The 16,692-nt window shown below is 37.1% G+C and overlaps 5 protein-coding genes across 6 annotated transcripts; 3 read left to right on the top strand and 2 right to left on the bottom strand.

The window, feature by feature from the left end:
• On the bottom strand, positions 690-3,500 carry LOC104754295 (1-aminocyclopropane-1-carboxylate synthase 2). The gene is made up of 4 exons (XM_010476445.2): positions 3,127-3,500; positions 2,858-2,989; positions 2,362-2,522; positions 690-2,083 (listed from the first exon to the last, which is right to left on the bottom strand). Exons 1-4 carry the CDS (start codon positions 3,295-3,297, stop codon positions 1,054-1,056), a joined length of 1,494 nt encoding a protein of 497 aa, XP_010474747.1. The 5' UTR covers positions 3,298-3,500; the 3' UTR covers positions 690-1,053.
• Positions 6,327-7,534, top strand: LOC104754294 (probable desiccation-related protein LEA14). The gene is made up of 2 exons (XM_010476444.2): positions 6,327-6,651; positions 7,140-7,534. The coding sequence occupies exons 1-2, from the start codon at positions 6,446-6,448 to the stop codon at positions 7,387-7,389; spliced, it is 456 nt and encodes a 151-aa protein (XP_010474746.1). The 5' UTR covers positions 6,327-6,445; the 3' UTR covers positions 7,390-7,534.
• Positions 7,844-10,419, bottom strand: LOC104754293 (phosphatidylinositol 4-phosphate 5-kinase 10-like). The gene is made up of 9 exons (XM_010476443.2): positions 10,275-10,419; positions 9,772-9,978; positions 9,385-9,658; positions 9,099-9,286; positions 8,921-9,012; positions 8,791-8,838; positions 8,604-8,696; positions 8,352-8,490; positions 7,844-8,252 (listed from the first exon to the last, which is right to left on the bottom strand). Exons 2-9 carry the CDS (start codon positions 9,912-9,914, stop codon positions 7,949-7,951), a joined length of 1,281 nt encoding a protein of 426 aa, XP_010474745.1. The 5' UTR covers positions 9,915-9,978; positions 10,275-10,419; the 3' UTR covers positions 7,844-7,948.
• LOC104754292 lies at positions 11,379-12,755 on the top strand. Its single transcript, XM_010476442.2, has 2 exons — positions 11,379-12,330; positions 12,413-12,755. The coding sequence occupies exons 1-2, from the start codon at positions 11,534-11,536 to the stop codon at positions 12,429-12,431; spliced, it is 816 nt and encodes a 271-aa protein (XP_010474744.1). The 5' UTR covers positions 11,379-11,533; the 3' UTR covers positions 12,432-12,755.
• Positions 13,088-16,415, top strand: LOC104754290 (dual specificity protein kinase shkD-like). 2 transcript variants are annotated; one of them, XM_010476441.2, is made up of 4 exons: positions 13,088-14,914; positions 15,619-15,622; positions 15,804-16,141; positions 16,245-16,415. In XM_010476441.2, exons 1-4 carry the CDS (start codon positions 13,345-13,347, stop codon positions 16,412-16,414), a joined length of 2,082 nt encoding a protein of 693 aa, XP_010474743.1. In that variant the 5' UTR covers positions 13,088-13,344; the 3' UTR covers position 16,415. The 2 variants fall into 2 exon arrangements, with proteins under 2 accessions (XP_010474743.1, XP_010474742.2); XM_010476440.2 differs by having other exon boundaries at positions 13,090-14,129; positions 15,009-16,141.

The following is a 16,692-nucleotide window of genomic DNA, read 5'->3' as shown; positions in this document are numbered from 1 at the left end:
ATGAAAGGGATCAAACCGTTTTTTCCCAAATATCAAATTTGATTTTTGTCTTATATAATCCTTTCTTGTTGGTGTGTTTAGTATCAATATCATCCAAGAGGCGGCCCAAAGCACGCCTTATCTTTATTTACCACCTAACAAGATTAAACAAACATATGTATGGTTTCATCAGCTTAATATATTTATATGGCTGAGATCTGTATCAAAAAAAGGCTAAATTTATTATATATTTCATTCCAGCTGACATTAACAAAGGAAAAAGGGAGACAAAGCTGACGGTTCATGGGTGTACACAAAAAAAAATAGCTGACGATCCATGAATAATTCAATTGATGGAGATGTCATCTTACGCGATAGTTAATTATTCTGCGCAAATTTGTCATTTTGTATAATTTAATAATATGAATTTTATCATATTTGGTGCAGCTAAAAATGCTGATGACTTTTTGCATCACCCACCATATTATTAAGGCAAATTCCAAAAAAAAAGAAAAATGAATAAATTAAACATATCTCCGTAGAATGTTCGGTTTAGTCCATATTATTATTTCAGAAAATGATAGGCACGGTAGCATGCACGTGTGACGTATTGGGCGAACAACAAAATGTGGTTCTAGAATAATCGAATAATTTAGCTTAACAAATTCTCCATTACGTAGATATCATCAACCTCCCCAACTAATAAACACTAGTGATTCAATCATAAATTATTATCAAAAGATAACGTTTCATTTTATTACACACAAAAAGATAAATAAGAGATCCCAAAAGGTTAAGTTGCTACACACCAGCACCACTAGGAGAATCTATCGATTAAATCCTAAGCGGGGGGAAAAGAACAGAATTAAACACACAAAATCTTAAAAGTTACCATTTGACCCCAGGAGAAAAAGCTGGCAGTCAAAAAAACAACCCTAGCATCGCCATCGAAGTTGAATTATTCCCAATCTTACAACAAAGAAAAAAACATTTTCACTTACTAATTAAAGATGAATTAACACTTGGAGTGAGAGGAGGACGAGTTGATCCGATCTCTCAGGCGTTATTATGATTTCATGCTCGGAGAAGAGGTGAATGTGGTGACATTATCCCTGGAGACGAGAGGCCATCCTCATATAGTCTTCGGAAACTTAATCGGAGATTGCTCTGCCTCCATTTCTGCTTTTTAGCATTGTTGTTCTGGATTACTTGATCCTTGTCCGTTGCTTTCTCAACGATCTTGTTGTTGTTGTTCTTAGACACGAAATCTTGGATCCGCCGAAGCGCCACGCGGAGAGTATCATCGTCCATGTTGGCAAAGCAAACCCTAAACCATCCAGGTTCCGTGCAATGGAAGGAAGAGCCTGGAGATACGTTGAGCTTAACTTTGTGGATGATTATACGCCAAAGCTCAATCTCAGATTCAAACGAGTTACGATCTCTCAATAGATGTCTCAAATCCATCCACACAAATAAACCTCCGCTGCTTGTCAAGCAAGTAATATCTGCTTTCTTGAGCCCTGTGGTAAAAACTTCATGCCTTATCCCTAACCTTTTCGAGTTTTCCATAAGGAAATTCTCCACAAACCGTTCATCTGACAACATCGAAGCAAGCATGAGTTGTGTCTGCGATGAAACTAGTCCGAAACTCGACATTTTCCTGGCACAAGACACGACCGAGTCGTTGTAAGAATAGACTATACCGACTCTGAAACCAGGAAGTCCCATGTCTTTAGAAAGACTATAAACAATGTGAATCAAGTCAACGTTGACTTCAGAGATGTCCACGTCGTTGACCACCTCAGCAACGCTCACGAAATTATCTCCGCTGAAGACTGTGGCGGCGTAGATCTCGTCGACGACTAGGTGAATGTTCTTCTTCGTGACGAACCGAACTAGGTCCTTGAGTGTGTCCTTATCCAACATCGTACCGAGCGGGTTTGATGGATTCGTCAAAATCAGACCTTTCACTTTTTTATTGGACTCTTGGGCTTTTTTATAAGCCCATCCCACGGCCTCAACGGTTAATCTGAAATTGTTGGAGCTTGAACAAGGAACAGGGATTATCTCGACACCTGTACGCCACCTCAAGTCTCTATCAAATCTGCAAAAAGGATTAAACAATTAATTAGCACACGTATGAGCTACTCGTTGAATGAATCTAAACCGCAATTGAAATTGATAATTTGATATACTTACACGTGTGATAAAGTTGGCGAAAGAGTCAATTAATACTAATATTATTAACTCATTTCCATTTAGAATTTGTTAACCCAAAAAAGTATGTGAAAGCAACATTAATGAAATTTCTCCTAACCATTATCCATTATCATATTACTATTTTTTTAAAATGTGATTAAGAAAAAATATTAAAATGCTTACGCGGCATAGTAAGGAGAGGGAATGAGGAAAACGTCGCCGGGATCGGCGAGGCAGAACATAATCGTTTCATTGGCTCCGGTAGCACCGCCGCTCATAACCACCCTCTCTGGATCAAACGTCACTCTTCCACCTCTAGCTTTTCCCATGAAATGTGCAATTGCCTTCAAGACCAAAATTTCCATCAGGCATAAATTTATAAGTTGCTAAATGTAAAGGAAAAAAAATTACAAAATGTAGCACGACTAAATTTGTTTTCTTATGCGTTTCATATCTACTACTGATGTTTAGGATGTTAACTTGCTATGTGTAAATAGAAGTGTCCTTACTGGTTAAACTGATTTGTACTGGTCTAAACCATGTCAAGGTTCGGTTAAAAACTATGTCATTTTAGATTAATATTTATATAATCTAACTCTACGTATTACTTCCGTGGTGCATATATTAACGTAAAACCTGAACCTGTACAAGATTTCTAGATTAAATGGGTGATTTATACCTCTCTAAACTTTTTAAGACCGTGATAGTCTTGGAAATTGGCGATGTCGCTAAATTGATGAACACCTTCAAGAGTGCAAATAGAAGCTTCTGGGTTTTCTTTGATCCAATCTTTTATTAAATCTAAGCAAAGCTGTAAAATGTTTAGAAAAAAATGTGTTATATATTTGATGTTGTATATATATACGTGTTCACGCTAGCTAGCTAATACACGGATGAAAATGCACAACAAAATAAGCAATGTTATATTGGATTCTATATAATATATACCTGATTCTCTGCAAGACCCATTTGGATAATACCATGGGGATTATGAGAAAGATGAAAAGGATCTTTGTCGTAAGCTTTCCATCCTTCGAAGTACTCAGAGTTCTCGCCGTGTTGATTGTTTGTTGCTATTTTCGAAAGAATCGCACCGCTATTACTCCCTGGAAGACCCATTTACTGTTTGAATATTCACTTCTTTTGTAGCTGTTTTTTGTTTTTTTCTTTGGGGGTATCAATATTGATCTTATGACAAGTTTTTGTGGTATGTACTAATATTAACGTATGAGTGTTTGGTTTTATAAAGGAGGTGAAATAGAAACATGGAGGGGACAGACAACATAAAGCTGATGTGGGGTCCCAAGAAAAGAGAGTTAGGATTTGATGAAACAACCGAAAAGGAACAAGCAAACCAAGGAAGTTTCTCCACCCAAAACAATATATTTCAAAACGTAATTTTTGTTGCGATGAATTTTAGGTGGTTGTGTGTTTCTGCTAGCATCAATATCCCTTGTATTAAAGATTATCGTATATTTCGAATTTTGGTAGATGACGATGGATATATTGGTCTTAATTACTCCAATAGTTTCGTATTGATTTCCGTTGCATTATTAGAATCCATTGGGAACTACTGGTAGGAAATTATGTGTACTTATTTGAACCCAAAGGCTATTTCTAAGCAGCTTCTTAAGAAAAATGTTGACCTTTCACTACAAGTCATGCAAAAGAAATAAAAAGGTTAGGGCTGTAGAGGAGAATATTTGATAGAATACAAATAATCAGGAAGAAAGTTATGATAGAAAAATGTATAAGATTATTCAAAAGAAGAGACCGATTTGGTTTAATAAAACATTTTGGTATGTAATATATGCACATGTATAAACTTCCACGACGACATAATTCCAAAATTTGTCTGGCTTAAGGAAATATTAAATTTAATCATCTCGATAAATTACTAATGATTTTCATATGACTGTTGTGGAATTTGATTTCAAAATTTCTGTTTGATGAAAAGTAATTTAAGGTTTGTAGAACCAGAACAAATGTTAGTAGATTGCGTTAATTTGAGCTACCATATATGATATTTGTACTTAGGTTATAGTGCTGTTATACAATACAAATACAAATATTGTTAGGTTCGGACTGTTTGGTCAAATCAACCACATGCACTGATTAACTTGCACTTCACGCCGCAAATTCTCGTGCGACGACCACGTGACTAAACCCTGTTAATACTTGATAGTTTTTCGAAGTCAAAAAACCTCCTTTTTCTAATCGTTTTCTTTGAAAAAACAAGGTCTTTTTTTTAACCTTGCTTTTTATGGCTTGGACTAAAGATATTAAAATCTGATTTTGGCTCTACTTATATTAATGTCGGACTATAGCTACTAAAGTTTCAAAATAATATTCTATAAGCACGCATTGCTGGAAAACCTAATTACAGGGGGACATAAAATCCCAATAATATAAACTAGGAGATATCAACTTTTGCCCTATTTGGAGTTGTTACATGTTCACTTTTCAAACAAAAACTACGAACCCATTGTTTTTGTGATCCTACGAATCTCTTTTTAAAAAAAAAAAAAAAAATTAAAGATTCTACGGATCTCTTGTCGAAACAAGCAAGACAGTCATATTATATTTTCTTATCAAATTTATAAACATTTTAGCTTTGTGTAAATATCATATCATCTAACTATCTAACTATCTAAAAATTTTATTTTTGTTGTAAACATATAATAAACTTAATTTGCTTAAAAGATCAGAAGTAAACGTTAAAAACGTGAAAGAAGAAAAATACAGTAGAATGAATAGTAAAAGAAAATAGTAGAAGAAATAATCTGTACTAGAAACACCGAACACAGCGTTGGTATTTCTATACTAATTGGCCCGACAACTACCAACACCGACATATGTGCTTTCGGCAGTTTTTGATTTGGTAATATATCATTCCAAATGTTTCAATTACTTTTAAATACTTAATTAGATAATAATCAAACATTTTTCTAATATAAAAATTTAGTTTGTGGATCGGAGTGTTTTAGTTTAAAATATATTTTTGATCTATGCACACGTACGTGTTCAAACTGAAACTTGTGTTTCTCCTAATTATAGACGCCAATAAATATTAGCAAGTTGCTTTACAAAATTTACAAATTAAACGGGTTATACAATTTATGATATTTAGCAACAAAGCATATACTCCGCCATTGCAATTGTGGAATTCGATGAGTACTACTAATCAAAGAGTGACATAGTGTGAATATGTTTCGTTTGTGGGAGATTTTAAATTATACTAGTAGTAATTTGTTTGTGTCAATTAAAAAAAAAAAAAAAGTGAAGCATGCTTATTTGAATGGTCAATAAGTCAATATTATTCACAAACATGCGAGAAGAGGGCTTGAGGTTTGACTTCTCCAATAGTGATTAGATGCTGACTCATCTGACTCATCATTCCTCAGCAGCTGTCAACTAATTTGGACACGGTTCTTCCACTAATCACTCCTCAACACGTGTCACGCCTGCGCGACTCAAACACAAACAAGAAATTGTCAGGAAAAAAAATAACAACATGGGGACGTACTTACTCTGTTAAATGTCCAGTTACAATTTTTTCCTGGGCTTTAAGGCCCATTGTTATGAAAGATTTATAATTAGGAAACACACTAACTAAAAGGGCCTTAATTATATATCAAACAGAAAGAAAATCATCCCGATACGTGTCATAAGCCTACTGTGCCATACAGTATACCGCGATACAGGGGATTGATACTACGCTCCACCGACGTGCATATGGGCGGACATGGTCGGTCGGTCCATTAATCTCTTGCGCATCTTATTCCTTACGCAACAATACTTTCCCTCTTCTTCTCTTTCGGATAAATACTTTCCAATTTTTTTTATTGTCATTCAAAATATCGTCGACATAGTAAACTACTATTCCATGACAAAAAAATCTATCTCTATCGAGTTCAGCTACAACTTCAAACAAAATATCTATTTCATAAATAATAATATGTATACTTCGTCAGACTGATAGTTAATTTCTCTATTTGAAGAACATTAATAATTGTTGTCATGTTACGAAAACTACCAAGCACAAGACACGTATTATCCACGCTTTCACTCTCACTCGTCGAAAGATCTCACACGTACACAACAAACCCATTATAAAATGTAATCCATTCACTTTGTACCGACTTAATAAAACATCGTAGTCCCATCCGTTTATATATAGTCCAAGAAAAACTTCATACTATCTTACACACTTACATCACAAAATTCAAAAGCAAAAAGAAAAGATTTATCAAGAAGAATCATTTATATGGCGAGCTTGCTAGATAAAGCCAAGGGCTTCGTGGCTGATAAACTCACCACGATCCCTAAACCGGAGGGTTCCGTTACTGACGTTGATCTTAAAGACGTGAACCGCGAGTCCGTTGAGTACTTGGCCAAAGTTTCCGTCACCAATCCTTACGATCATTCGATTCCGATATGTGAGATCAGTTTCACTTTCCACAGCGCTGGCCGGTAAAACACGCTTTCTAACTCCGTCGTTTGATTCCTTTTTTCAACCATGATCCATTACAAAATTATCAATAAAAGATCATAAATATGTAGTTAAGAGATGGTCACTTGGTTTGGTTCTGTTTTTTTTTTTTTTGACAAACGGTTTGGTTCTGTTATGCTCTGTTATTCCATCTTTCGTTTGGTTCGGTTATGCTCCGAACGAATGTCTTTTTTGTTTAGATGGTTCGGTTTGATTTTGATTTTGATTTTTTTGTTAAGTTGTGAAAACGAAAACCGGCTAGATTACAAATAGATTTTGGTTCGGTTTACATATGCAAGTCGTGCGGTTTGTCTTTGCTTGTTGGTTACATATTATTAGACATATTTTTAATAATAAATAAAAATCTTAGGCATCTTAGATTCATTGATTAATTCCATATTATGATATTGTTGAATATATATTATGGAGATGCATAATTATATGCAAATGCAATGATAAAATATGATAGGGAGATCGCAAAGGGGAAGATACCGGACCCGGGTTCTCTGAAAGCTAAGGACATGACAGCTCTTGATGTTCCGGTGGTGGTGCCGTATAGTATACTCTTCAACCTGGCTCGAGACGTTGGTGTGGACTGGGACATTGACTACGAGCTTCAAATAGGTCTCATAATTGACCTCCCTGTTGTGGGCGAGTTTACTATCCCTATTTCCAGCAAGGGCGAAATCAAGCTTCCTACTTTCAAAGATTTCTTCTGATCTTTTTGATCTACTTAACCTGTGAGACGATGATATATAATGCATGTAACGAATGGGTTTGCCTATATATATAATCAATAAATGTTATATTGTGATCCTATCATGTGATAAAAAAAAATCAATAAATGTTTTATGATTTCAGTAATGGTTATTTTTTTTTCCATTGAAATTTTGTAATTGTATAAAAAACAAACCAAGTGCAAGGGAAATCTTGATTCAATTTGGTGAATATGATATGAAAACCGAATGATCGGTTAAGTTCCGAGTTTTTTTTTCTTTGTTTTGATTTTTAAATATAATTGTTTTAATTTTTATTTCACAATGGTTTTAACTATTTTTTTTTTTGATTTTTTTTTATTTTACATATAATGTTACGTGTGAATATGTGATGTTTTTATTTAAAATAAATTAATAATTGAAAATGAGCCTTGGACCTAGGCCAAAGTTATCAAAAGAAAAAGAAAATTGGAGGTTGCTTTTGCTTCACAAACAAACAAACTTTGGCTAAGCTATACAAATAGTGAATATAAGTAGAAATGTTAAGACATGGAAGTTAGTATCAGCGTGAAGGATCTTCGTCTGCTAAGAAGATCTGCGAGACAAAGTCTTGGAAACGAGAAGAGTAGATCTTGGGATGCACCGCTGAGATTGTCTTAGAGCTGTGTTGAATAGACTTGTAACAATGTTCAATGCGTTTTCTCACACCATAGTCTTGGAAAATGTCTATAATCCCGAGATACAATATCACATCGTACCATTCCTCTCCTCCTCCCCTACTGTTCTTCCCCACCACACTCCCTGATTCTCCTCTCTCAATCCTTCTTGCTCGCCCCGGTATCTTCATCCCAAAGGTAGTGCTTGAGCTGCAAGAAAGCCCATTTTTCATAAACGTAAACTTAGTTCTGCTTTCTTGGCATTTTGGATTTGAACAAAAGGATAAAGGAATTCTCAAAATTGGTTACCTGTTATGGAAAATGTTGGTCAAACTTGTTTTGGAAACAATGCTTCCTTTTGGAGATTCAGAAGTGTTGGTTGGAGCTGGACTGGGGATTATACTTGCTACTGATTGTGTAGTTACTGAGTTCTCACTATCAAGTGAATCTGTATGGATGAAAATAATAATTTCTAATGTTATAAGCACCGCGGGGTTGTCTCTAGCTATAGTAATGTAGTTTTAAAATTGAAGATCATTCAAGACACTATTTGAAAATCACCTCTGCTCGGAGTGCAAGAATACATTGTAGACGATCTATCTGGAGAGTTTGAAGCTGTCTTCATAAACTTTGAGCTATTGCTGTCAATAGAGCCTGCACGATTGACCGGAAAGTGTATGTACCATTTCATATATTCTTTCTTGGTGAATTACAGTAAACAGGAGAAGAATGCCAGAAGGAGATTTACCTCGTGATGAGAAACTGTCGTATACCGGGCTTAATCCATCAATTAAACCTGAAGGGAGATGTTAGTGAGGGATTTGGTATTATAAGCCACCACTAATAATAATAATAGAGACATGAGATGCTTAACTCACCTTGACACGAGCCTTTTACTTGTAAACCAAGCATTAAGCTATAATCCATTATGCCTTCATCTTCCAATAGTTCACAATCTAGCTTTGTTTGCCTGCGCGATGGGAAAAATCTTCTGAGCATCTAAATCATTCTCTGAGACAAGAACCAATTAAGATATCAAGAACAGAGAAGACTCACTTAATGAGGCGGTGTCTGGCCAAGGAATCCACGTAGAAACAAAAATCAAGGTCAATATCCTTCAAGATGGTTTTATCTCTCACTTTGATCTTCTTGTTAGTCCGACCTTGTGATGAACCCTTAAGATCATAAACCTTGTTCATAAAAACATCCGACTGCAGTATGTTTGACATGACGACAAAATATGTCTGCTCACCAGAGAAAAACAAAGTGTTTTGTAAGCCAAACATTATAATGATTTCCACTACATGCATGTGGGAAATAATCCGGTAGAGTCGTCATATACCTTGTCACCCCCAACAGGCTTGACAGAGTGAGCTCCATAATTCTTGGACAACAAGGTGGACCTGTATTTATGAATATGACGGAAGTAACCAGGCAACATCTCTAGAATAACCTTGATTTCGGATTTGCGGAGAATCTTGATGAGGAAACGGTCATCTTTAGAGAGAAGAAACATGTTACCAACTTTGCCAGTAGAAAGCTTGCGTAAAGTCTCATCATTACAGATAGAGGTCATGTATTCATCATGGTTAATATCCTCAAGTTCTTGTATTATTCTGCAGATTTAACAAAGTAAAGAAGAGAGGGACATGAATGAATACACATATATATACCTATCTCAACCCCTAGACTAGTTATTAAAAAGAAAAGAAAAGAAAGAGAGAGAAACCTGAAACCCAAGGGGCAGTAATCTTTCCATTGAAACTCAGTAATGGTTCCGGAGGGAAGATGTTTGATGTGCTTGGAAGAGTATCTAATCCTGTTTTTCTCAGTGGCTTTCACGTCCTTTGATGTTATCTCCCTTGTAAACATTTCTTCCGCTAAACACACTCTCCGGATATTTTTCAAAATCTTCTCATCTAATTAGCCCACATCCCTTTCAATGAAATCATCCCACAAAATTTTTCAATACGAAATTGACATATGATTCCGCAGAGATTTTGAACCCCTATATATCGGAAATAACGTAACAACGTAGAAGACAGAGAACCCTAAGATTGGATTGGCTCAAAACCCTAGAAATCGTAAATCCAGACAAATAGAGAGATGCCGAATAAATTTGATCATATATACCAAGACAAAATGATCATATTGATCTAATTCATATATATAAACCATGAACTTCTACAGAAGATCTCGTAAGGAAAAAAGATTAAAGAGATTGGTATTTACCTGTTTGAGGAGCTGGGTAAAAGAGAGAGGAGGAGAACAAGAAGAAGAGTGCGTTGGATTGTGCAAAGGGGAACGAGAAATTTTGAGGAAAGGTGATTTGGTTTTCTTTTGTTCTGTTGGAGACGTAAACAAAAACGAGAAAAAAAAAAAAGAAGAAAAAAGGTAACAAATGAGGTTTTCTGAAATTTTTTGTTTGCCAAAAATGGGTTCGACGAAGTTCGCCGCTCGATGATTCCAACTCATATTTCCCCTCTGTTTCTTTCAATTAGGGCAACCAACCAAACCAACCAATTCCCGCGTTCTGTTTCATATCATTTTTATTTTCCGTTACCATATATTATTAATTTATTTTGTTATCTAAATAACACTTTAAGGCCCATTAGCATATAACGGCCCAACAAAGAAGCTCTTACGGTATTTGACGAAATCCGGACCGTTGATTTGACATACCTTTATAGTCGTCGACACGTGGTTAAGCAGAAATTGTCGACGTGCTTCCCTCACTCACGTATATTATTTATCTAGAACGTGACTGCAATGAAATATTATCATTCACATACCGGCGAGCGAAAAGATCTATCATTTTGTAGATATGGCATATGACAACAATGATTATAGTTTTCATGTTTAGAGTCCCCTGCAAGTATCTCCACAGTCCATAGACTATCCAAAGTGATTATCTTGTCATGTTAATATGTTATGTTAGTATTCAATGTCCAAATTCATGGGATCCTTATATTTTTTTTTTTTGTTATAGAGAGACAAAGGAAAAGAACGTAACTGAAAAAATATTATCTGTCTCTCACCCAATAAAAAGCTTTACGATTTTCAATTTTACCGATCGGAATCTTTAAAAGAAAAAACATATTTATTTTTTCTTCTCGATATAATATCCACATGCTAATAATCGTCATCAATATATATTGTTGCATGCCTCTGTCTACAAAAACAGATACATTTTTACTTAGACGTTAGAACTGCTTATAATTATAAATAATTGGAAAAGGTCAAATCTAACGAGCTAGCTGTATACTTTTTATACATGGTGGTCACTATCTTAATTATAAACCAACAACCGGTCCATATAGTCCTTTGCAACACACACACTTCCACGCAAACTAATCAATTTGGAATGTAAAACGCTGAACGGTTTGCATATGACTTAATATTTTCTTGTTTCAGCTGGTTCGTACGTAGGATCAAGATATATATTTTTGTCAACACTTTCTCATATAATTTCAACCTATAGTGTCTTAGTTATGGCTAACATGGATCAAAAGCGACCAACCATCGCCGGCGATGAAGAAATTGCGGCGGAGAAACCGTTAAGACCAACATTCCAGAAACCACCAGGGTTCGGTGATCAACAGAATCCACAACCTGGAACAACAACGCTTCCACGTCGCCGTCCCAGACCTATCCATCCGGCGTCACTCTACCCTGATGAGAAGAAACGACGCTGTAGTTTCTTTCGCTTTTTCTGCTGCTGCGTTTGTATCTTTGTCGCCGTCATTCTCCTCCTCATCCTCATAGCCGTCGCTGTTTTCTTCCTCTGGTACAGCCCTAAACTCCCCGTGGTCCGCCTCGCCTCTTTCAAAATCAGCAACTTCAACTTTTCCAGCGCAACATCCGACGACGGGTGGTCGTTTTTGACGGCGGATACAACGGCAGTGCTCGATTTCAGAAACCCTAACGGAAAGCTAAGGTTTTACTACGGAGATGCTGACGTGGCTGTGATTCTCGGAGAGAAAGACTTTGAGACCAACCTAGGGTCAACGGAAGTCAAAGGCTTTGTTGAGAAGCCAGGGAATCGGACGGCTGTGATTGTCCCGACGAGGGTGAGGAAACGACAGGTGGATGATCCGACGGCAAAAAGACTACGGACAGAGCTGAAGAGTAAGAAGCTGTTGGTGAAGGTGACAGCTAAGACTAAGGTTGGATTGGCTGTGGGTAGTCGCAAGATTGTTACTGTGGGAGTTAGCCTCAGATGTGGAGGCGTTAGGTTACAGACGCTTGACTCGCAAATGGCCAAGTGCACAATCAAAATGCTTAAATGGTAGGTTACAATTACTTAATCAAATAATTTTCCCCAAGTACCTTAGATAAATCATTGACGAAGCCATTTGATGGGATTGCAGGATCATATTGCGTTCATGATGCAACGGTGTCTTTTTGGCTAGCTGTGCCTCTCATCAAGTCTCAAATCAAAACCATAGAGTTATACGAGGAATTTGTATGACCTTTTACGTTTAACTTGTCAAATACTGATGCGACCATTTTTCTTATTGTAACACATTAATATACATACACTCCTGCATATGATCATTGTTAATTAGCGAGTTGTGTTATTTATTTGGCATCTAAAGTTCCAAAATTGTTTTTTTTTCGTAAAAAAAAAGTTATAAAATTTTCTTCAATGTACAAATTAAGTTTCAATTATCAAATTGTTGAGCCATAATTCTACGTATGACATTGTGAAAATTATAAGTGATGAATGCTATAAACGTACGTATACTTCTGATCTGATTACAAATAAAATGTATGCCAAAAAAAGAAAGAAACATTAATAGTAAAAAATTTCAATCGGTTAATTGATCATTTACGTAACTAAAATGGTTAATTCTGCTATTTTGGGACAAAAGGATATATATTCTTGATGATCATTGTAGGGAGGAGAAGCAGTATTTTTTAAACGAGTAGCGTTATATACAACCGCATTTGTTTCAAACATACGATCAAATTCATTTGTCGTTCGGTAACGCGTGGAACAACAACCAAAAAAAAAAAAAGAGAAACGAAGGGGACAGAAATAAATATAATAATGTTACGGACAAGAGAACGCTATTATGCGCGTTTGTTAGAAACCAAATTAAGCAAATCCACCAAATTACAATTTGCCAAAAATACCGTATGTGTTCGAACATCTCAACTAGAAAAAATTTCTTAGAAAAAAAATCAATCAATTTCCCGTAATACGATCTGTGTCTACAACCTCGAGAGGAATTGTATGAGTATAATAAATTATAATTCAAATTCCAAACGCTCAGGGTAAAGTTGAAGTGGTGGGAAAATGGAGCAATTTCGAGAGATAGGAGAGGTATTAGGAAGCATTAAAGCGTTAATGGTGTTCAAGGACAACATTCAAATCAACCAACGTCAATGCGGTCTACTACTCGACCTCTTCACCGCGGCCTACGATTCAATTTCCGAATCCATGCGATCTAATCTACGGTTCAAAGAGAAGAACACTAAATGGAAGATTCTAGAACAGCCCTTAAGGGAACTTCTATTGGTGTTAACAGAAGGGGAGGCTTATGTTAGAATGTCTTTAGAGCCTAAAATAGGGTTTTGGGCTAAGGCTATTATGTTGCATGGCAATAGAGATTGCACAGAGCTTCACATACATAACTTGCTCTCTTGTCTACCGATCATCATCGAGGCTATTGAGACAGCAGGTGAGGTTTCAGGGTGGGATGAAGAAGAAATGAGCAAGAAGAAGTTGGTGCATTCTAACAAGTATATGAAGCAATGGAATGACTCTCAGATGTTTACCTGGAAGTTCGGGAGAGAGTATTTGGTGACAGAGGAATCCTGCAACCGGTTCGAGAGTGCTTGGACAGAGGACCGTTGGATTTTAATCAAGGAGCTTCAGGAGAAAAAGCAGCCCGGTTCAAGCAAACACGACCGGAAGATGGCTGATTTCCTTTTCAAGAAACTGGGAGATGGAAACGAGTGTCCCAAGCTGTTTCCGTCTTCTCTTCTGGTCAGCGCGAAAGATTACCAAGTGAAGAAAAGATTAGGGAGTGGAAGTCAGTACAAGGAGATTACCTGGTTAGGCGAGAGCTTTGCGCTTAGGCATTTCTTTGGGGATATCGATGCTTTGCTCCCTCAGGTTACTCAACTGCTATCTCTTTCACACCCGAACATTGTATATTACCTCTGCGGATTCACGGATGAGGAGAAGAAAGAGTGTTTCTTGGTCACAGAACTGATGAGTAAAACACTAGGTACACACATCAAAGAGGTATGTGGTCCGAGGAAAAAGAACACTCTCTCCCTCCCTGTAGCGGTTGATCTCATGCTTCAGATAGCTTTGGGAATGGAATATCTCCACTCGAAAAAAATCTACCACGGAGAGTTGAATCCATCAAACATTCTTGTCAAACCAAGAAGAAGTTACCAATATGGAGATGGGTATCATCATCTGCACGAGAAGATTTTTGGGTTCGGGTTGAATTCTGTCAAAGGGTTCTCTAGTAAAATAAGTGCTTCTTTGACGGGTCAGAATGAGAATTTTCCATTCATATGGTACTCCCCGGAAGTTCTAGAGGAGCAAGAACAGAGCGGAACTGCAGGAAGCCTCAAGTATACTGATAAATCTGATGTGTATAGCTTCGGGATGGTTTGCTTTGAGCTTCTGACAGGTAAAGTGCCATTTGAAGATAGCCATCTGCAAGGAGATAAGATGAGTAGAAACATTAGAGCAGGGGAGAGACCGCTTTTTCCATATCATTCACCTAGATTGATTACAAACCTGACAAAACGATGCTGGCATGCTGATCCGAATCAGCGTCCAACATTTTCATCGATAAGCAGAATTCTCCGGTACATCAAACGGTTTATAGCTTTAAACCAGGAATGTCATAGTAGTAGCCAACAAGACCCGCCCATTAATGCTTCTCCTGTGGATTACTGCGAGATCGAGACAAAACTATTGCATNGCTTTGCGCTTAGGCATTTCTTTGGGGATATCGATGCTTTGCTCCCTCAGGTTACTCAACTGCTATCTCTTTCACACCCGAACATTGTATATTACCTCTGCGGATTCACGGATGAGGAGAAGAAAGAGTGTTTCTTGGTCACAGAACTGATGAGTAAAACACTAGGTACACACATCAAAGAGGTATGTGGTCCGAGGAAAAAGAACACTCTCTCCCTCCCTGTAGCGGTTGATCTCATGCTTCAGATAGCTTTGGGAATGGAATATCTCCACTCGAAAAAAATCTACCACGGAGAGTTGAATCCATCAAACATTCTTGTCAAACCAAGAAGAAGTTACCAATATGGAGATGGGTATCATCATCTGCACGGGAAGATTTTTGGGTTCGGGTTGAATTCTGTCAAAGGGTTCTCTAGTAAAATAAGTGCTTCTTTGACGGGTCAGAATGAGAATTTTCCATTCATATGGTACTCCCCGGAAGTTCTAGAGGAGCAAGAACAGAGCGGAACTGCAGGAAGCCTCAAGTATACTGATAAATCTGATGTGTATAGCTTCGGGATGGTTTGCTTTGAGCTTCTGACAGGTAAAGTGCCATTTGAAGATAGCCATCTGCAAGGAGATAAGATGAGTAGAAACATTAGAGCAGGGGAGAGACCGCTTTTTCCATATCATTCACCTAGATTGATTACAAACCTGACAAAACGATGCTGGCATGCTGATCCGAATCAGCGTCCAACATTTTCATCGATAAGCAGAATTCTCCGGTACATCAAACGGTTTATAGCTTTAAACCAGGAATGTCATAGTAGTAGCCAACAAGACCCGCCCATTAATGCTTCTCCTGTGGATTACTGCGAGATCGAGACAAAACTATTGCATAAGCTTTCATGGGAAACAACAGAGTTAACTCAAGTTTCACAAGTTCCTTTTCAGATGTTTGCATATAGAGTTGTGGAACGAGCAAGAACTTGTAAGAAAAACAACCTCGAGACATCTGAATCGGGTAGTGAATGGGCTTCGTGTAGCGAGGACGAAGGTGGAACTGGATCAGATGAGCAGGAGAAGGAAAGAAGATTGTCAATATCAAATGATGTAGGTATGATGAGCAAGAAGAAGCATGTTTCAAAACTGGTGAAAAGAGCGTCTGGCCTGAAACCAATAAAAAACCCAGGTGAGATTATCACAGAGGCTCTCTCCCATACATGTGAACCTTGTTACTATTTGTACAAAAAGGAATAAAAATTCTACTTGCCGTTTTTGGTTTTTGTGTTCAGGAACTCCGAGAGGGAAATCACGGCATCCCCCACTAAGCCCATGTGGGCAAAGCATGAGAACAAACTCAGAGAGTCAACTGATACTAATAAGCCCAAAGATACGAAGATCAAACTCTGGTCATGCCTCAGACTCTGAGCTTTCATAGTCTGCAGGACAAAACACACAAAAATTCAACATGCTTGTATAAATCAAAAGAATATATGTAAGTGCTCCAAAACGATAGGCAGGCCTCCTTATATAATTACTTCAGCCTGGTGACTTGTAGATTCAGTTGCGATCATCTTTAAGGAAACAAATCATAAGAAGCAAATTACTGTATACTAGGCCTGATGTTTTCTATGATGTGTCAAATCACAAAAAAAAAAAAAGAGAATAAAGGGTGGTAGCTTTGATTCAACATACACAAAATAAAAATAAAAATAA

The sequence above is a fragment of the Camelina sativa genome, chromosome 17 (assembly GCF_000633955.1).
Source record: "Camelina sativa cultivar DH55 chromosome 17, Cs, whole genome shotgun sequence".
Lineage (NCBI taxonomy): Eukaryota > Viridiplantae > Streptophyta > Magnoliopsida > Brassicales > Brassicaceae > Camelina > Camelina sativa.
Note: the sequence above shows the minus strand (reverse complement) of the source record. Positions and strands in the feature narration are given on the sequence as shown.

Coding starts and splice junctions, on each gene's coding strand:
- LOC104754295 (XM_010476445.2), bottom strand. CDS start 3,297: ATGGGTCTTCCAGGGAGTAATAGCGGTGCGATTCTTTCGAAAATAGCA. Junction 2,523..2,857: donor GTCTTAAAAAGTTTAGAGAG/GTATAAATCACC, acceptor TTGGTCTTGAAG/GCAATTGCACATTTCATGGG. Junction 2,084..2,361: donor CCCTCTCCTTACTATGCCGC/GTAAGCATTTTA, acceptor TCCTTTTTGCAG/ATTTGATAGAGACTTGAGGT.
- LOC104754294 (XM_010476444.2), top strand. CDS start 6,446: ATGGCGAGCTTGCTAGATAAAGCCAAGGGCTTCGTGGCTGATAAACTC. Junction 6,652..7,139: donor ACTTTCCACAGCGCTGGCCG/GTAAAACACGCT, acceptor AAAATATGATAG/GGAGATCGCAAAGGGGAAGA.
- LOC104754293 (XM_010476443.2), bottom strand. CDS start 9,914: ATGTTTACAAGGGAGATAACATCAAAGGACGTGAAAGCCACTGAGAAA. Junction 8,697..8,790: donor CGACAGTTTCTCATCACGAG/GTAAATCTCCTT, acceptor TCAATCGTGCAG/GCTCTATTGACAGCAATAGC. Junction 8,253..8,351: donor ACCAACATTTTCCATAACAG/GTAACCAATTTT, acceptor GCTTTCTTGCAG/CTCAAGCACTACCTTTGGGA.
- LOC104754292 (XM_010476442.2), top strand. CDS start 11,534: ATGGCTAACATGGATCAAAAGCGACCAACCATCGCCGGCGATGAAGAA.
- LOC104754290 (XM_010476440.2), top strand. CDS start 13,345: ATGGAGCAATTTCGAGAGATAGGAGAGGTATTAGGAAGCATTAAAGCG. Junction 14,130..15,008: donor GGCGAGAGCTTTGCGCTTAG/GCATTTCTTTGG, acceptor CTTTGCGCTTAG/GCATTTCTTTGGGGATATCG. Junction 16,142..16,244: donor ACTGGTGAAAAGAGCGTCTG/GCCTGAAACCAA, acceptor AAAATTCTACTT/GCCGTTTTTGGTTTTTGTGT.